Genomic DNA, 21,439 nt, shown 5'->3' with positions numbered 1-21,439 from the left:
TCAGCTGCTGCAGAACCTCATCATACACCTCAGCTGTTGCAGAACCTCACAATACACCTCAGCTGTTGCAGAATCTCATCATATACACCTCAACTGCTGCAAAACCTCATCATATACACCTCAGCTGCTACAGAACTTCATCATACACCAGCTGCTACAGAACCTCATCATATACACCTCAGCTGCTAAAGAACCTCATCATACACCTCATGCTGCTGCAGAACCTCACAATACACCTCATGCTGCTGCAGAACCTCATTGTGCTCACCCCAACACTACTGAACATCATCTCTGAAGTTGGTGACTCACGTTACATTCAGAACTGCATTCATACTTCTCCTCTGATACATGACAGATCTGAGAACGGTTACACAGCGCAGTCCTCACTCACTGACAACAAGCAGAGATCTGGAAACTGCTGAAGAACTGCCAAATTATACCCAACCAGCTCCCACAATCCCTCTCTCCTGACCCTGTAGTGTGGCCTATATATGTAGTAGTTCCTAAGGGGAAGCACGCAGTGTGGGGTGCAGCACGCAAGCATCCCATAAGCAAAGCATCACAGAAGCTAAGCATAAGGAAAACGGCAGTTATACATGGCGGTTAGTCAGGGTAGGAGTCAGGTAACCCACACTTTGCTCTCCCCTTTAACCATGTGCTTTATTTTTATCCTCCTGTGTTCTCTTGCCATCCACATTCACCACCCCATCCCCCCTCCATCACGACTCATACACATCAGCCCCTCTATACTTCCCTCTCCCATGTACAGCTCCCATGCACTCCTCACCTTCCTGAGAAACCTCAGCCCATCTTGCCCAAACACATCGCAGAAAAAAACTACTCACAATTCCAACAACTATTTGCTGTTTATCTTCCTACTCCTACTGATTTCAGGGGACATCTCCCCCAACCCTGGTCCACCATCCCCCAACCTCAACCCCTACCCTACCTCATATCGAAACCATAATAATCTTATTAATATTACTTGCTCTCCCTCATCTCCATCTTTTAATTGTGCCCTCTGTAATCCACGGTCTGCTTGTAACAAGCTTCCTTTCCTACACAACTACTTTCTGAACAACTCTCTTAATCTGTTGGCCCTCACTGAAACCTGGATTCAGGATTCTGACACAGTCTCTCCTGCTGCCATCTCCTATGGTGGCTTACAATTCTCTCACTCCCCGAGACCCACAAATAGACATGGTGGTGGAGTCGGCATACTCCTGTCCCCACAATGCACTTTCCAGGTCATCCCCCCAGTTCCATCACTCTTATTCCCTTCTTTTGAAGTCCACACCATCAGGGTCTTCCGTTCCCTCTCCCTCAGAGTAGCGGTCATATACCGGCCCCCAGGCTCACTCACCCACTTCCTTGACCACTTTTCAGCCTGGCTGCCACACTTCATGTCCTCAGAACTTCCAACCCTTATCCTGGGAGACTTCAACATCCCCATTAACAGCCCTACTTCCACATCTGCATCACAGCTTCTATCACTAACCACCTCTCTAGGCCTCTCACAGCTTTCAACCTCTGAGACACACAAGGACGGTAACACCCTTGATCTGGTCTTCGGCCGGCTCTGTTCAATCTCCCACCTAAATAACTCACCGATTCCACTCTCTGACCACAACATTCTCTCCTTCACACTCACAAATCCTTGCCCACCCCAGCTCACTCCTACCTACCACACAGTCAGAAATCTACAAGCCATTAACCCTCAACACTTTCAGACTCCCTACACTCATCACTGTCCCCAATCTCCTCTTTTTCCTGTCCTAATCTGGCTGTTCATCACTACAATGACAATCTTAGAAGCACCCTTGACCAAGTAGCTCCCCTCACCCTCAGAACCTCCAAGCACAGAGTAAAACAGCCCTGGCTCACATCGCAAACTCAACTTCTCCAGCGATGCTCTAGGAGTGCTGAACGCCTACGGAGAAAAACCCACACACCAGAAGACTTCATCCATTTCAAATTTATGTTAAGAACCTATAATGCTGCCCTTCACCTCGCCAAACAGACCTACTTCACCACCCTGATCTCCTCACTAGCCAACAACCCCAAGAAACTTTTTGACACTTTTCACTGCCTCCTCAGGCCAAAAGCACAAGCCCCTATCACAAACATTTGTGCTGATGACCGGGCCTCCCACTTTACAGAGAAAATAGATAATATCCGTCAGGAAATCTGCTCCCAACCACCAAGTGCTGTGACTCCCATCCCTCCCTGCATCTCCCCTGGCTCACTTTCCACATTTAATCCCATCACAGAAGAAGTCTCCAGACTCCTCTCTTCTTCTCATCCAACTACATGCACTACCGACCCCATTCCCTCACATCTCCTCCAGTCTCTCCTCTCCAGTCGTCACAACCCACCTAACTACAATCTTTAATCTCTCCCTCTCCTCGAGCATTTTCCCATCCTCCTTCAAACACGCCATCGTTACTCCATTACTAAAGAAACCCGATCTCGACGCATCCTGCAAAAACAACTACAGACCAGTCTCCAATCTCCCATTCATTTCTAAACTTTTGGAGCACCTAGTTTACTCCCGCCTTACCTGTTAACTCGCCACTCACTCCCTTTTAGACCCTTCACAGTCCGGCTTCCGCCCCCTACATTCGACTGAAACTGCACTCAAAGTGACCAATGACCTTCTGACAGCAAAACGCAACGGTGACCACTCTCTGCTCATGCTTCTTGACCTATCTGAAGCTTTCGATACTGTTGACCACCATCTCCTACTCTCTAGGCTCTAGTCAATAGGCATTAAGGACACTGCTCTCTCCTGGTTCTCTTCCTATCTCTGACCGCTCCTTCAGTGTTTTGTTCTCTGTCTCCACTTCATCTCCTCTTCCTCTTGCTGTCGGGGTACCTCAGGGCTCAGTCCTTGGCCCCCTTCTCTTCTCTCTCTACACAGCCCCAGTTGGACAGACCATCAGCAGATTTGGCTTTCGGCACCATCTTTATGCTGATGACACACAACTATATACGTCTTCCCCCAACCTTACCCCCTCTGTACTACAGAACGCCAGTGACTGTCCGCAGTCTCCAATATCATGTACACTCTCTATCTGAAACTCAACCTCTCCAAAACTGAACTTCTGCTCCCACCGTCTACTACTACTAACCTCCCTAAATCTGACATTTCCCTCTCCGTGGGTGGTACCACAATAACTCCGCGGCAGCAGGCGCGCTGTCTGGGTGTTATGTTTGACACCAATCTCTCCTTCACATCCCATATACAATCTCTTGCCCGCTCATGCCGCTTACACCTAAAGAACATCTCTAGAATCCGCCCTTTTCTCACCATGGAAACAAAAACCCTCACTGTAGCATTGATCCACTCCCGCCTGGAATACTGCAACGCTCTATTAATTGGCCTCCCCGTCACTCGACTATCCCCTCTCCAGTCCATACTTAATGCAGCAGCCAGGGTCGTCCATCTGGCTAATCGGTACTCGGACGTGTCTGCTCTTCACCAATCCTTACATTGGCTGCCCATTCATTATAGGATCCAAGTCAAAGTACTTGTTCTCACCCACAAAGCTCTCCACGGTGCGGCACCCCCCTACATCTCTTCCCTCATTTCTGTCTATCGGCCTAACCGACCGCTGCGCTCTGCAAACGACATTCGACTAACCTCTGCACTAATCCGTACCTCTCACTCCCGACTCCAAGACTTCTTCCGTGCTGCTCCTATCCTCTGGAATGCTCTACCCCAAGAAATTAGGACTAACCACAATTTGCATAGTTTTTGGCGCTCCCTCAAAACGCATCTGTTCTGAGCGGCCTATCACGTTCACTAATCAAAGTCATTCTCTGTGTAAGTGTGCGTGTGTAGCCCATTCACTATCTCCATCCATCCTTCACTCCCTCAAGATGGCTGGACCTTCATTGTAAATACACAATTGTAAATACACACCTGTACTTTGTATCTCCCCCACCTCATTGTAGATTGTAAGCTCTCACGAGCAGGGTCGTCTTATTTCGTCTTATTTTGCTTTAATTATTGTATTATTAACGTTGTTACTTATGGCTTGTGTTTTGAAACTGTAAAGCGCTGCGGAATATGTTGGCACTATATAAGATTATTATTATTATTATTATTATTATTATTATTATTATTATTATGAAGCACAAAGTCTATGAGGAAGCTGTAGCCATTGTTTGGGGGCTGTGTAAACAACGTGCAGCGGTTATACAACCCCCAATGGGGCCTGGACAAGCCCCCCCACTTCCATTCCCAGCATGTGCGGCCCCTCACTAAGCGCAGGACCCTCCATTCAGCCAGTTGTCCACAGTTACTATAACAACGGCGAGGAGCCGGCGGCCGTGCGTGGAAAGCAGACGGAGGGGTATTGAGACATTTAAAGTTACAGTACCCAGGAGCAGCGCTCCGTCCAGCGTATGTCTGGGGGCATGTGAGCCCAATATAACATACTGCATCCGCATAATCCAGCAACCCAATAATGCAGCACTGGACATTCCCGCGAGCACAGAGCCGGACATCAGACGTACATGGGGCTGCATTCCTTACAAAGCAGGGAAGATAGCTTATAGATCAGTGCGCTCAGGCTGCAGCAATTACTCCAGTCACACTGAAAGCTGCAACACAAAATATAACTGAAGAGGCGCACAGAGGGGGAGCGCGCGCAGAGGGCCGCACACAGTATCCCTCACCGCCATAATCAGCTCCTCAGAGGATAAGCAAGATGCTCTACTAGGACTTTCTGCTCACGTGGCTGATTGGAGGAGTCGGACATGTTCTTCAGGGTCTCCAGTCAAGCGACTTTTACATCTCACATACCGAACAGAATGGCTAAGAAGAAGCCATTACCTCAGTGACGAAGAGCGTGCGCGGGTCGATGATGTTCAGGAAGTGGCGGAACCTCCCGTAGAATGTGTTCTGAAAGAGATAAAAAGGGGGGGGAAATGAGAAATCTGCACAACACCACCCCAAATTACCCGTCATCTCCGCATGTTGCTGGAATCTTATATTAGAGGCAGAGGAGGGCAGGAAGGTCACACCCAACGTAATGTTCTACAATCATCATTATTGCCATGGATGACACATGGAAAATCTTCAGATTAGCTGAACTATATCACAATGGGACTAGTAAGAGTGTGGATCTGGAGGCACATCGACGGCAGTAATCTGGTGTCAGCCTTGGATTTGGTTATGTGGATCTGGAGGCACATCGACGGCAGTAATCTGGAGTCAGCCTTGGATTTGGTTATGTGGATCTGGGCGCACATCGACGGCAGTAATCTGGAGTCAGCCTTGGATTTGGTTATGTGGATCTGGGGGCACATCCACGGCCGTAATCTGGTGTCAGCCTTGGATTTGGTTATGTGGATCTGGGGGCACATCCACGGCAGTAATCTGGTGTCAGCCTTGGATTTGGTTATGTGGATCTGGGGGCACATCCACGGCTGTAATCTGGAGTCAGCCTTGGATTTGGTTATGTGGATCTGGGGGCACATCCACGGCTGTAATCTGGAGTCAGCCTTGGATTTGGTTATGTGGATCTGGAGGCACATCGACGGCAGTAATCTGGTGTCAGCCTTGGATTTGGTTATGTGGATCTGGAGGCACATCGACGGCAGTAATCTGGAGTCAGCCTTGGATTTGGTTATGTGGATCTGGAGGCACATCGACGGCAGTAATCTGGAGTCAGCCTTGGATTTGGTTATGTGGATCTGGGCGCACATCGACGGCAGTAATCTGGAGTCAGCCTTGGATTTGGTTATGTGGATCTGGGGGCACATCCACGGCCGTAATCTGGTGTCAGCCTTGGATTTGGTTATGTGGATCTGGGGGCACATCCACGGCAGTAATCTGGAGTCAGCCTTGGATTTGGTTATGTGGATCTGGGGGCACATCCACGGCAGTAATCTGGTGTCAGCCTTGGATTTGGTTATGTGGATCTGGGGGCACATCCACGGCAGTAATCTGGTGTCAGCCTTGGATTTGGTTATGTGGATCTGGGGGCACATCCACGGCAGTAATCTGGTGTCAGCCTTGGATTTGGTTATGTGGATCTGGGGGCACATCCACGGCAGTAATCTGGTGTCAGCCTTGGATTTGGTTATGTGGATCTGGGGGCACATCCACGGCAGTAATCTGGTGTCAGCCTTGGATTTGGTTATGTGGATCTGGGGGCACATCCACGGCAGTAATCTGGTGTCAGTCTTGGATTTGGTTATGTGGATCTGGGGGCACATCCACGGCAGTAATCTGGAGTCAGCCTTGGATTTGGTTATGTGGATCTGGGGGCACATCCACGGCAGTAATCTGGTGTCAGCCTTGGATTTGGTTATGTGGATCTGGGGGCACATCCACGGCAGTAATCTGGTGTCAGCCTTGGATTTGGTTATGTGGATCTGGGGGCACATCCACGGCAGTAATCTGGTGTCAGTCTTGGATTTGGTTATGTGGATCTGGGGGCACATCCACGGCAGTAATCTAGTGTCAGCCTTGGATTTGGTTATGTGGATCTGATGGCACATCCACGGCTGTAATCTGGTGTCAGCCTTGGATTTGGTTATGTGGATCTGGGGGCACATCCACGGCAGTGATCTGGTGTCAGCCTTGGATTTGGTTATGTGGATCTGGGACATTCACGGCAGTAATCTGGTGTCAACCTTGGATTTGGTTATGTGGATCTGGGGGCACATCCACGGCAGTAATCTGGTGTCAGCCTTGGATTTGGTTATGTGGATCTGGGGGCACATCCACGGCAGTAATCTGGAGTCAGCCTTGGATTTGGTTATGTGGATCTGGGTGCACATCCACGGCAGTAATCTAGTGTCAGCCTTGGATTTGGTGGCACATCCACGGCAGCAATCTGGTGTTAACCTTGGATTTGGTTATGTGGATCTGGGGGCACATCCACGGCTGTAATCTGGAGTCAGCCTTGGATTTGGTTATGTGGATCTAGGGGCACATCCACGGCTGTAATCTAGAGTCAGCCTTGGATTTGGTTATGTGGATCTGGGGGCACACCCACGGCAGTAATCTGGTGTCAGCCTTGGATTTGGTTATGTGGATCTGGGGGCACATCCACGGCAGTAATCTGGTGTCAGTCTCGGATTTGGTTATGTGGATCTGGGGGCACATCCACGGCAGTAATCTGGTGTCAGCCTTGGATTTGGTTATGTGGATCTGGGGGCACATCCACGGCTGTAATCTAGAGTCAGCCTTGGATTTGGTTATGTGGATCTGGGGGCACACCCACGGCAGTAATCTGGTGTCAGCCTTGGATTTGGTAATGTGGATCTGGGGGCACATCCACGGCAGTAATCTGGTCTCAGCCTTGGATTTGGTTATGTGGATCTGGGGGCACATCCACGGCAGTAATCTGGTGTCGTTCTTGGATTTGGTTATGTGGATGTGAGGGCATGGCTATGGCAATGTGAATATGGCCACCAGAGCTGGGGCTGATGGTTTTCATATTCTTGCCACATTAGCTTTTCTATTTAAGCCCTGAGGAACTCAGCGGACCAGAGATGACAGAGGATTATCAGACTCCGTTATGGTATATTCACACACGCAAGTTTTGAGCCTTTTTTTGTTGCAATTCATACAAAACAACGTAAGGTGAAAAAAATTCCATTTGTATCATTTTTATAAAGCATTTTTATAAATGATCTACATAAGGAAACTAAATGTAAACTAATCAAATTTGCTGATGATGCAAAGCTAGGAGGGATAGCTAACACTAGAGAAGAGAGCGAGAGGATTCAGAAGGATCTAGATAAGCTGGAACAATGGGCAGCGACTAATCGAATGGTATTTATCGGAGAAATGCAATATTTTACATCTGGGCAAGAAAAATGAAAATTACATCTATAGAATGGGAGGAACAGAACTAAGCAACAGCACGTGTGAAAAAGACTTGGGTATACTAATAGATCACAGACTCCACATGAGTCAACAGTGTAATGCAGCAGCAAAACAGGCAAACACAGTTCTAGGATGTATTAGGCTACGTCCACACGGTCAGTAACCGGCAGCGCTTGGAACGTAGCACATGTCCACTGCGTCCAAAGCGCTCTCGGCTTTTGAACGCAGGTGAATCCGCATGTGCTCATTAAACCGTGCGGAATCACTGCATCCAATACATTGAACGGGTGATATTTATCTTGCGGAGACTCGCGTCTGCGCAAAATAAATAGACATGCTGCGGTCTGAAAAGACACACATTGCACACATAGTGGGCATGGGAATTCTTGAACTCCCATCCACTATGCTGTAACATCTGGCCGCTGCGGGTTGGACGCTGCAGATGTACGCAGCGTTTACTGATCGTGGGACCATACCTTTAAGAGAAGCATAGACTCTAAATCATGAGAGGTGGTGAGTTCTCCTTCAATGGAAGTCTTCACACAGCGGCTGGACAGACATCTGTCTGGGATGGTTTAGTGAATCCTTCATTGTGCAAGGGGTTGGACACGACGACCCCAGAGGTCCCTTCTAACTCTACCATTCTATGATTTTTTAATAGAACCCGAGCAGAAATACAGCAGTAAAAAGAAAAGCATTACCAGCCATATTTGTCAGTAAAACTGTCCATTTTCCAGAGCAACCAATCACAGCGCAGCTTTCATTTTTCCACAGAAATTTAACACATGAAACTTGAGCTCTGATTGGTTGCTATGGGCAACACAGAGGTCCTATTGGTGGTATTGATAAATGAGGCCTGTGTTTTTACTGCATTTTGTGTCATTTAGGCCATAGATCCAGTGGTTACCGAAGGGAGACTGCCGTGTGAACCAGCCGGCGCCCACTCCACACATGTCCTCTCCACCTCCGCCTTACACATACAGTGGATGTCGGGAGAAGTAGGTAGCTGGGGGTCGTTAGTATAGCGGCAGGGATATCCCATACTCTGCACACACTGTAGTGTCCAATACGCCAGAAAGTCTGATGGTTCAGCAAAGCAGAGAATGAGTCCCAGGGAACAGCCCCAAAGACGTGCGGCATTCAGGGGAAACCCCCCCAAGACGTGCGGCATTCAGGGGAACAACCCCCCCCCCCCCCGCAAAGACGCACGGCATCCAGGGGAACAACCCCCCCCAAAGACGCGCGGCATTCAGGGAATCAACACCCCCCCAAGACGTGCGGCATCCAGGGGAACAACCCCCCCCCCCCCCCAAGAAGTGCGGCATTCAGGGGAACAACACCCCCCCCAAAGACGCGCGGCATTCAGGGGAACCCCAGAACCCCCCGAAAGACTAGCGGCATCCAGGGGAACCCCCCGCCCCCCCAAAGACGCGCGGCAGCCAGGGGAACCCCAGAACCCCCCGAAAGACTAGCGGCATCCAGGTGAACCCCCCGCCCCCCCAAAGACGCGCGGCATCCAGGGGAACCCCAGAACCCCCCGAAAGACTAGCGGCATCCAGGGGAACCCCCCACTCCCCCAAAGACGCGCGGCATCCAGGGGAACCCCAGAACCCCCCGAAAGACTAGCGGCATCCAGGTGAACCCCCCGCCCCCCCAAAGACGCGCGGCAGCCAGGGGAACCCCAGAACCCCCCGAAAGACTAGCGGCATCCAGGGGAACCCCCCACCCCCCTAAAGACGCGCGGCATCCAGGGGAACCCCAGAACCCCCCAAAAGACTAGCGGCATCCAGGGGAACCCCCCGCCCCCCCAAAGACGCGCGGCAGCCAGGGGAACCCCAGAACCCCCCGAAAGACTAGCGGCATCCAGGGGAACCCCCCCAAAGACGTGCGGCATCCAGGGGAACCCCGGAACCCCCGAAAGACTAGCGGCATCCAGGGGAACCCCTCAAGACCTGGAAAACTCCCTCCACCCCCAAAGACCCGCTGCATCTCGGGGAACACCCCCCAAGTCTCTAGGAACCCTGGGGAACACTGTCCAAGACCCTTGGAATCCCGGGGAACACCTCACAAGTCTCACAATGTCCTGAGAAACATCCCACAGGACCCACCATATCCCAGAGAACACCCCACAAGTCCCTGCGGCATTCCACTAAACACCCCACAAAACCCATGGCATCCCGAGGAAACTTCAAGTCCTGCAGCGTCCCAGGGAACATCTCAAAAGGCCTGCCATACCCCAGGGAACACCCCGTATGTCCGGTGGCATCTCGAGACACTCCAAAAATCCCACCATAAGGCTACTTTCACACTTGCGTTTTTTTGCACTGCGTGCACAGTGCAAACGCGCATAAAAAACGCATCATACGTTTTCTTGTTTTTTGCAAAAAAATGCATGCTTTTTTTGCGCTGACGTGCGCATGACAATGTGCACGTCAGCGCTCCCATAGACTTTAATGGGTTTTTGGGTGAATTTCGTGCGCATGCGTTTTTTTGAGACAGGTCGGACGCACAAAAAAATGCAACAGGATGCATTTTGTGCGCCCGGGCGCACGTTACAAAAAAACGCATGCGCATAAAAATGCATGACAATGCGCACCCATGTTAAATATAGGGGGGAAAAACGCATGCGCATTTATGCGCAAGAACGCAGCGCAAAAAAAAACGCAAGTATGAAACCAGACTAACACCCCACAACCTACGGCATCCCAAGAAACCCCACAAGTCTCGCCGTATCCCGGGGAACACCCCATGAGACCCACATCATCCCAAGGAACACACCACAAGATCCAAAACATGCCGGCGAACAACCCATAAGTCAAGTCATACACCGGTAACACCCCAAAAGACATACGGTATACGAGGAACACACTACAAAAACTGTGGTATAAGGGAAACTCCCTAGGACTGCCTACCAAATATGGGGAAAAACAACAACAACGCCCCTTGTCAGTTGCTCAGATCCTCCCGCTTGCTCATTTTCTCTGATTTCAGCACATCAGCTTCAAGATCTGATTGTGTTGCCTAATAAATCTCACCCGTCAGGTGCCGGCTGCCAGAAGAATAAGGTTATTCACTTCACCCGTCAGTGGTTTGATTGTTATGGCCGATGGATGACTACTTTTATGGAGTAGTCAGTAAATGTGCTCCGAGCAGTTGTCACTTTCCTCCACTTCTCTCGGGGTAGATGCGAAAGTCAATGCTCCGTCCGGAGGCAGGAATCATACTGCACAGTGCGCGGTAGTGTCGCCACAGATCAGAGCACTGATATCAGACCTGTATCCATCATCAGACCGACTTGCATCACACGGCAGTAAATGGTTAAGTCGGCATTAGCAGCATATTGTACCCGGGCCTGGTGGATGCGTAGGTGGCGCGGCTGCTTTATTATTTCTTGTATTTTTATGCTCCTGAGCGATTATTTCATCAACACAGATGAAATGTAAATGATTAAGATAATGCAACATATTTTGCTCCCTTAATCGTACAGCTTGAGATGAACACTTTGGGAGAAGCTGCCAACATCCTGTCTCTGCCGCAACTTAGCGTATCCGAAACAAGAGCATCACGTGACCTGTCACGCGGGATCGCAGAGAGTTTCCGGCATTTTCATGGTGTACAGCATAATACACAAAGGCCACAGGTACCTCCCAACAAGTGAGCTCGGAAACATGGAAAAACATTGTGTTTATTAACCCTTCTCGGCGATCAATGCCATTCATCTAAGACCTCATTGCACTGGAAGATGGCGGACACCTACTGGTCTCAACCTCAACGAGAGGATGTTGAAGAGTCTTGATAACAGTAATGATGGTCAACTAAATTACAGGGTCCTCAAATGTGGTCCTTGACTACATCAGAGGCAATTTAATGTCCCTAGTCCTCAGTTTTTAGCAGCTAGGTCTTCTTCCATGTAAGGTAATCTCCCAGTATAATAACAGGAGACTCATCAGCCTAACCAAAAGCTCGAAACCACCAAAGTCCGACCAGACCCCTCAATTAGGCTTATAGCTACCCATGCCAACATATGGACTCCATCCTTTGAACATGTAGAACCAGGGTGGCTTCATGAGGTCTATGGGCCACCGGTTGCCCACAATGTATCCAGAGACTCCATTGTACAATGGGATCTAAGAAGATTTGTCGTATCCAGTTGAATTAAGTGATACCGCCGAGTCAATGCTGGAAGAACGCGACACCCATAAGTGGTATTATTCTAGTTTGGCCTCTTAAAGAATAATTTCTAGGCTATAGTAAAAATATATAACTTGTGAACTTCATCACCAATGCAAACCATGCCAAGCTTTGGAGAAAGTGTGAGATGGCCACAGCCACACCCATCTACTTATGCCTCGTCTTCTAGCAAAATGAAGATGGATCTAACACAAGTTTACGAGCCAGTCTCATGCTTAGGGATACATCCCATCAGATAGCTTTCTTTCATGGAATATTCTGTACTCTGGAATTATGAAACAAGGATATTAAGAAGGGATCTGGCCCCAGGAGCTAGTAATAGGAGTTCTACCCATATCATGTTGAAAACATTTGCTAAAAAATATCAAAATGGTTGACATAGCATCCGAAATCCAACCCCACCTAAACCCATCACACACCCCAAGAACAAAAAGGAGCCTGATCATGAATGAAAAATATAGAGGGAACCAACAATCCCAAAACTAATCCAGCCTTATCACCAACCCTCTACGTAGGAGATGCCCAACAATGAGCATTAAAATGGAGACACAGAAACCTACAAGTGGAATTATTCTTATTCCTTTGTCCATCAAGGATCGAAACCAAGTTTGAGACCATACCGTATTTTTTAGGGTTCTAAACTTTTCAGGTGTAATGTTTTGTGTGTCAGTCTCTATGAGACGCTCCCCTTTAGGAGATCCACAAATCTAATCTAAAAAGTTCTAGGGCTCGGCCAAATGCACCGTCAAACATCTGGATGACTTCCGTGAAAACCCAAATCACCGCACAGTGGGTTGTAACCAAGAACATGGCCCCTTCACTATCTGCAGAGGCTGAAGCACAGTATAGCTGGGGTCTCCGGATTACGTACAGGATGTTATTTTTATTCCAGAAATACTGAGCTCCCAGGTTTCTGCCCCCGTGTCCTGCCAAGATCTCCGAGCATCAGCTGCAATGTCTGTCATAAGAGGCCGCGCAATATGTCTCCCCCTCACTCTTTCCCCATGTTATTTTTTTTGTTGTTTTTTAAATGAGTAGCATGCTTCCCCATCCTTCCAGATCTGACATCATGCTCCGTGGCAGCTTGCGCACATATTTCCTCTTCACAACACCCAATATGAGCCCTCATCTGCATCTGTTCAAATAGGTTGATGCAATTTCAAGATTCCATCATACGGGCTGTCGAAGGCAGTGGTCGGAAACAATCAGAGAAATGGGGCGCTGTAATGTAAAATGTCTATAAAGTATGATGTTTCTAGAACCTTCTAGAAATCTCCCATTTCACAATACTGAGGACATTGTCCACTGTCAGCACTTCCCCCCTCCCTTACAGCCCCCTCCTTTTGCCCCCTTAGCAGCTGTCTGTGTGTGTGCTTTCTGCCGGCATCTGAAACCTGATACCGGGCATTTCCTCTCGAAGCACAGCTAGGGGGAAAAGATCTTTGTTCTGGCCGAGGCTGGATGCCAGTATATGGGAAGTATTAAAACAAGTCATATTGCAAAAACCATACAACTCAGAGATATAATAACCATATCACTGAGTAGGCAAGGAAAGCATCTTACCAATCTCTAATTTTCATAATCCTTATCCCTCTAGAAACTGAGATATGGATTGCTCCCAAACGGAGTGTCCCAAGTATGGCATGCTTGGTGTCTTTGGATTCTATTCGGTAAATCACAAACAACGATGCCCTATGTGTGTTGGTACGGGCTTTTCTCGTTTAGATATAGTTATTCTTAGTTTTGTAGCCAAATCCTAACTCGGTGAGAGGGAGGTTGGACCCCTCCAGACTGCTCATTTTGTGAGGTCACAGACCCTAGGCTATAGGTATTCCCTAACAAATTCCAGTCAGTTCAGCTGGAGTCCTCCTGCCAGAGAGACATGCCGATGAGTGGGGACGTTTGGTTAAGCGCCCCTCCCCCCAGCCACATGGTCTGTCTAATACCAACTACGCACATGTGAGTGTTACTTTCTATTCTTTCATCCACTTTGTTTTATATTTGTACATATGTAATGTCTCAATTTATTACAACTTTTGAATTTGTAATCACTGCCCGACTTTGGGGAATAAATCGTAAAATTATCAGTTTGACTCCATGTGCTCTAAGAAACGAACTATGCGCCTTTTTTTAGATAATCGCTACTAATTTGGGGTTTGCCGCGGGCCCTCTTAATTAACTCTTTGATTAAGTAAAGCGTGGCTGGTGGAAGCATGGTGTGCACGGCTGGCGAGGCTAGCTGGCAGTACAGAAGGGTCTTAAATTGCTGAATGAGTGGTTGAGGCCACAGCATTGATAATTCCCGTACTGCAGTAGTCTAATTGCCCGTGCACAACAAGCAGCCAGTCCAGCGACTAATTATCCCAGGTGCAGTTCCCTGACTGACCTGAGGGTAAGGGGGGTGCCGGAGAGCTGCGAGTTCCAAAGTGGAACTGAGAAAGTGGGATATACATAAATCCCCACAGTTCTTGGAAGGTTGTTAGCAGTGGTGGGGCAACCAAAATACCCCCCTGCGATAAATTGTTAGAGCAAGATTAGCTTGCTGTGTTTTTGTCACATGGTGCCAGTGTTGGGATAACTAAGATAAGCCCCACTGTGCCTGTGCCTGTGATAGCCGTGTGCCGGCAGTGGGTCACGTCCCTCCGTCCGCTGACAAACCAGTGTCGGTGGTGGGATCGTGACGTATTGGTGGCACAGGGTCCGCCATCCGTCGCAATTTGGTGGCAGCGGCCCGCCCGTTCCTCACACATTGGTGGCAGCGGTGGGCTGTTCCTCACAGGCGCTCTAGCAGGTTTCTGACTGCATTAGTCAATATTTCATATGATTGATGTTTACGGTTTTAAACCTGCTAAATCCAGAAATATATAGGTATGCTGTCCAGTCTTGTGGTAGTAGATCCTGCTGCCTCTTAGGCTTCACCACCATAGAACCAGTGTCTGGTCATAGACTTAAGACCGCTGTATATTCCCAGCTGCTCATAACATGGTTGCTTTTGGTGACCACTATGTAACTTTGCATGAAAATCCAAAGCAGACGCATTTTTTGGTCAAACGCAAAATAGCAGTAAGAAAACACAATGGACGTCACGTCCAATCTGATTTCAGTTTGATGCATCTCTACAGTTACATCCCTGGAATGCTGACACGATTACAAATTGTGGACAATTATTTTGCATTATTTTTTTATGGCTTCATTTTGTGCGACCAAAGTGATCATGTAGTCCTTTCCTTAAAGGCGTATAATAGGAAAGGTGATGACACTAGATAAGTGTGGATCTGACTGCATCTACCTCCACTGAAGAACTTGCACCACCAGTGGAATGGAGCTGTGGTCAATTCAATATAGGACTGACGGAGATGGCAGAGCACTTCTCGGTCAGTCCCATAGACATTGAATGGAGTGGTAGTGCACAAGTCTTCCACCATGGCGGTCAGGAAAGATCTCAGTGGTCAGACCTCCCCCAACCTACAAGTTATCGCTCATCTTGTAATCAGTCATAAAATCAGCCATTCCATAGGTGTCCAGGACCATGACTCTTCTCTATATTTACATGGGGGTGAAGGCAACTCATCCAGGCAGGTAGATCTTCATGTTAAAATTTGGTACTTTGCTACAATCCGTCCTAATCCAGGATCAGGAAAAATACTTATGGGTAATTTTGACTCCATATTAACCATATTGCACAGTAGACTTGTTGGACCCTACTGAAGACCTCAACATAAGGTATGGCAACTACAAGAAACATTCTCCGTCAAGGCTTCACAAGTCAATAGTGACTTGATGACTGTAAATCCCTTATATAACCCAGAATTACTGTAAAAGATTGACTCCTTGTTCACACAGGCAAATGACCTCTCCTCCGAACAATCACTGGAGCGGACCATATTGTCGTAGTCTTGTGTGAGATTGAAGTCCACTTCTATCATCTCTCTCATCCTACACATGCACACACATAAATCTAATCAGATGATCGAGCTTCATTTAGCAGCAGCTGAGTTCAGCAATTAGCAAATTAACAGCTTGGCAATTACTCTGGGCTCGTGGTCAGAACGAGAAGGAGTCTTTCCTGGATGCGCGGCAGACGTTGGAAGGAATCCTCGTAGTCATAAGGAAAGTTCGCCTTTATTTAATACAATCAAGTCAGTGTTGGAGAGATTTAGTCTACCTCCTGATAAAACACTGCTACGTCCTCAGCATATTTAGATTCAGAAAGCACCTAATGGGATCCAAACAACCAGCGCCAGGCGGTGAAGATACACCCATTGTGTGCTGCAGCAAGATGGTGGCAGAACAGACTGCTCACAAGTACCGAAGAGTTACGTCCGCCCAAAATCAAAGTCAACCCTTTTTAGCCAAGATAAAAGTCAGCTGAAATCCCCATTTTTAGCCAATTTGTCCAACCATAGCTTGAAAGTTTTGCATGAACAATCATGTGCGATGACTAGTGGTGAACATTTTCCAAGGTTGGAGATACTCGCCAGCGCTCGGCTGAAAGCACTTGGGCTTTGGTCCAGAATTTTTATTTGTCTTTTGTGCTATTAGTGAGATCCCAGAGATGATTGATTATAACCACATAGGGTCTCCAGTGATTGGCTGCTGCCCATTCATGCCTGTCCAGTCACAAGAAGAGGCTTAGGGACCAGAGTGATCGAGGGGGATCGCCAAGGTGAAGATACGGACTTGTTTTAAGAAATTTCATCTATTCCGGACAGGCAAGAACTAAGTCTACGATGATCTCCAAAGAAAGGAATCAAGCTGTGCTCCATTTAGAGCCACCACCATGCAGTGGCAGACCAGTCATACCACAGCTTCCAAGGGCATCTGGTGAAAACTGCGGACTTACAATGGTGTCCGTCAGGTGTCAAATATGATGGAAATGTTAACGGAACCTCACCACATATGTGATATAGAAACAAGGTCTGAAATGGAAGACTTATGAAGGAACTGTTCTTTTCTACACAGTATGCAAGCACCTAACTGGAAATATTTCACCAGGATCAAAATAATTATCCCATCAAATATTATCCTGACCCAAGCAATAATCAAGCACTAAGATCAGATGTTAAGCTCAGGAAATCCTTGATCTGTCATACTAAAATTCAGGGATCACACAGTTTTGTTCTTCGTCAACCTTTTTTGAGTGTCCATTATTTTCAATAACCTTTTCTCTAGATCTCTGTGCACAGCAAGAACATCTCGAAGATTAGATGTCAGAGGACATGTGGCCCAACAATCTTGGGAGTCCTCATCCAAGGCGTTCTTTGATGTATTGGAGTCCATGACTGGCGTAGGGGATTGTATCATACACCCAAGCTCGCTCCTCCATAGCAACTCGTAGAAGGTAACCCTAGGCCCAACCACAGAAATCACACAGGTCTTCTAGTGAAATGAAGGAAAATGACATCCACTTCTCATACTTCCAGAAGACTATTGCAGGTTAACGAGTGGTAGGTGCTGCACTTTGTGGTTCTCTGCGTTAAGACAGCTAATAGAAGTAAAGTATCTCCATGAGGGAATTTTTATACAACAATCACTATAAAGTACACAATGTGGTGCAGTGACCACTATGTCCGCTAGGGGGCGCTGTGTGGGTGTTCCAGGACGGGCCTACAGGCATATCCATTGTGGTAATGGGTATAGGATGCTGAAGGATCATTATGTATCTCAAGGTGGGTGGCCTTGAGATGAAGGCTTGCTTATGTGCTGATCAGCAGAGCTGATCTGTCGCTCCAATGTGTCAGCCTTCAGATGATTGATGAGACGGGTGGGATCAATCATCTACAAATCCACCCATGGGTGTGTTTAAGAGTGTCATAATAAAGTATATGTGTATGAATGCTTGAAGGACCTGTGATGAGGTCATAGCCATGTGACCCGCTGGGCATGGCTACGGACCATATAAGGTAACCAGAGTAGATCACATGAGAGAGCGCGCATGGATCTGATTGGGCCATGTGGAAGGTCCCGGCAGGCCTATGTGGTGGAAGGTGTGCTACCTTCCTGAAGACCACGTGCTGAGGCTGCTGACCCAGTGAGGCCTTTGGATATTGGCTGTATGTGAGGATGGATAAGCCTCCTGTGTTTTGCTGAGGCTCCAGGACTGAGCCTGAAATAATGGACATTTATGCTTGATTTCACCTGACCTAAAGGCTATTCCTTATGTTAGGTGCTGCTTTATGGGTTATGAAGCAATAAACCCTATGAACTTTTAAAGGTACGTGCCTCCTGATTGACTCCCGTGGCTCCTGAGCGAGTTGAATCCCTACAAATGGTGACAGACTGTGGGCAGCGGTTCCAAAAAGCACATGTTGCCGTACTGGCAGCTCGGGGCCAGGAGAGCAGACGGTCTGGAAAACCATAATACTGACCGAGGTCAGAGAAAGTGACTGTGTTGATATTTGTGGAAAACCTCTGAGGAGAAGAGGCGTTCGGGAAACTGTGTGGCCGTCACCAACAGGTAACAGACAGGAGTCATTGCTGACCGGGGTCAGTGGGAAAGACTGTATACCTGGAGTGTTCAGTGAGCAAGGTCCTGGAGGGTCAGTGTTGGTAGATTCTAGAAGAATAGTCTCCCTGGAGCACATGGTGTGACCTTGGACCTGGTGAGGCGTGAGTGTTGGGCAGTCTCAGGCAAAGACGGATGTCCTGAAGAGCACCCGCTGAGCCCCTGGACCTGGTGAGGCCGGTGTGTTGGGAAACCCTGGGAAGGGGGGGGGGGGGGGGGTGTCGGCACCCCGAATAGCACCCGGTGCGCCCTGTGTGTTGGACGGTCTCAGGCGGAGACGGTACGTCCTGAATAGAACACAGACAGGACAGGTGAGTTTTGTGTGGTGTTTCTTTTTCTTAACGCAGCCTGTGGTGGCTCAGTGGGAGTCAAGAAGGTGACAAGCGGCTTGCTGTAACTCGACGGTGTTACAAAGGGGACAAGCGGCTTCCGGTAACTCAGCGGGATTACGAAGGGGACAAGCGGCTTCCTGTAACTCGGCAGGGTTACGAAGAGGACTCCAGCCGCTGTGTGTGAACAGCAGCCGGTGGTGTCGGTGATTTATGACAGCAGGAGCTGTGGCAGTGCCAGAAGGAACTGGTGTGGTGTCGTGCTTAAAGGGCCAGTAGCAGCTCAAAAAGACAAACTGTACTGTGGGAACTGTGGCATAAGTTCTGCAGAACGGACATGGGGAAATCCCGAAAGGGGGCGGTATCCCAAATTGGCATAGTAACCCAAAAAGGGGTGGAGTCTCAGGAGGGGGCGGCGACCCAAATTAGGGTGGTTCAGGAAATGGCAGCACTGGTTGCCTCGGTGGGTATGTCTGGGGAACCGCAGTGTGTGTGTATGAGTTTTGAGGAGTGCGGCATGTATTTTCCTGATAACGATGGGTCACAGGTGTGTACCGTAATGCTGCACCGGGAAGGAGTCCCTGGTAGGCTGGACTCAAAGAGTCAGGTGACTGACAGGAACTCCTCTCGTTTTATGTCTGACCGAGAAAAACGTCAGGGTTCGCTGCAACCATGGGGGCATTGTGAATTATACGGTGGACAGAGTTATGATTGAGATGACAAAGGGGAAGTGTCAAGGTGGTAGTATGCCACCAAACTTAGTGCATACCTACGAGAGGGGCCGAGACTTTGTCGTGTTTGATGACGTATGGTCGGACTATAAAGACGTTTCAACTGTGGGGCCAACAGATATTGAGACAGTGCCGGCTCCTGACATGGACAGGTCAGAGGTAGAACTGACTGGAAGAAGTACATCTGCCCAACTTACGGACCTGACGTCTCGTGACATGACGGATGGTGGGCTGGGAGATGAGACGGACAGGACTGACCCAGTGGTACCCTTTGAAAATATAATTAAAGAGGTAGTGGTGAGACACGTGTTGGCCAAAAGAGAGCAAGACTACACAATAGAGATGCTTAAAGAGACTGTAAAAACATGTCGAACAAGATAGGGTCCTAAGGCAAGCAGCTGAGCACAGAGTGGATGAGCTGGGGAAGGAAGTCTGAGCTCAGAGGTCTCCTGTCAGCGTGTCAAACTATGAACAAAGTCATAGTGAAGGATATGGAGGTGCTCAGAGAGGCCCAAGAGAAGCATCAACAGGAGATTCTCCGGAGAGAGGATGAGCGTCGCTACCTGGCAGAGGAGTGGGATAAAGTTCTCCAAGAACTCAGAGGAGAAGTAAAAGGTCTCCTGCGGGAGAAGAGCTGGGACGAAGATGTACAGCGGCTGGGCCCGAGTGATAACAAGGCAGAACTGCCAAAGCCCATCTTGGAAAAAGGTCCTGAAGACTGTAAATCTCAGGATGATGGTGAGCGAAGAGCTGCACAAGACAGTCACCCGGTCGTGGAAGATATCTTGAGGGAAGTGTCCGTGGTAAACCCAAAGCAGTCTGTCCAGGATGAGAGCAAGTCCATGACCTTCAAGTGCGTGATGGAGGTACCCAAAGACGTGCGAGAAGCATGTGCCAGCGAGGGTGTGCATGAGACCTTTAAAAAGGCAGTAAAGGCCTATAGTGTGAACTGGGCACCAGAGACAGACCAGTTGGTGATACTGGCAGAAACGGAAGACACAGAGAAAATGGTGGCTGTCCTGAAGGAGATGCACCTACAATGTCTCTGCACGAAACAGATGCTCGTGGTGCGTAATAGGAAAGCCGCTCGACGACTGGAGCTTGCGAGGGAGGCTCAAAGTCGGCTGGGCTTTGTGGAAGACATAATTGCGTTACCCAGAAATCTGGTGGGGAAAGTCGTTGGCATACTTGGAAAAGTGATGCAGGAGATGGTGCATGGATCCGGTGTGAAGAGAGTGAGGATCCCACCTGCTGGGGAAATTCAAGTAACTGTTGAAGATGACATGGTTCCAGTCATTGTGGTTGGCTCGATGGAAAGCATTGGGAACCTTCGCATGCTCCTGGAATATCGGGTAGCGTACCTGAAGGAGATTGAGCAGCTAAGACAGGACCGACTGCAAATGATTAAGCAGATACAGAATGTCAGGTGGCATCCACCTCCAACCCAAGGTGTAAGGGCCCGAAGGGATCCTCCAAATAATGAAAGGGCAGGTAGTCGAAGACAAGAACGTCGAGAGTCCGCAAGTGGCCGTTCTAATCTTAGTAGCATAGGCACGAGACCCGGTGGTGGACGTAGCGACGGAGGGTCAGACTCAGACCAGCCAGTTAGCCCAACTGGACGTGGGACTCATGACCGTACAAACCGGGAGAGCTGGTCAGTGAAAGGTCGGGTGACAGAGCGCACTGCAGACAGGTGGAGACTAAAGAGTGTCTGGTCACGCTGACGGACTTTGACGGGAAGGCCAAAGCCCAAGGCCGAGATATTGACCGCTGGGGGCGGGGGAGGCCTAACGTATATATGATGCAGTATGACTAACAAAACAGACGGAGATGG

At 48.7% G+C, this 21,439-nt stretch overlaps 1 protein-coding gene across 4 annotated transcripts in view; it reads right to left on the bottom strand.

Annotated features, from left to right (window-relative positions):
• The window catches only part of SFXN5 (sideroflexin 5), a 260,274-nt gene that overhangs the window by 231,414 nt on the left and 7,421 nt on the right, over nucleotides 1-21,439 (bottom strand). For all 4 annotated transcript variants that reach the window (XR_012222340.1, XR_012222341.1, XM_073555065.1 and 1 more), the window contains exon 2: nucleotides 4,841-4,909. Coding sequence is in view for 2 of the 4 variants with exons in the window: in XM_073555065.1 (XP_073411166.1) it covers nucleotides 4,841-4,909 (69 nt within the window). In the remaining 2 variants the exon portion in view is untranslated. The remainder of the gene's footprint in view (nucleotides 1-4,840; nucleotides 4,910-21,439) is intronic.

The sequence above is a fragment of the Dendrobates tinctorius genome, unplaced genomic scaffold, assembly GCF_039654945.1.
Source record: "Dendrobates tinctorius isolate UK_male_01 unplaced genomic scaffold, ASM3965494v1 ptg000216l, whole genome shotgun sequence".
Taxonomy (NCBI): domain Eukaryota; kingdom Metazoa; phylum Chordata; class Amphibia; order Anura; family Dendrobatidae; genus Dendrobates; species Dendrobates tinctorius.
The sequence above is the reverse complement of the archived record's forward strand: the minus strand, read 5'-3'. Positions and strand labels throughout refer to the sequence as shown.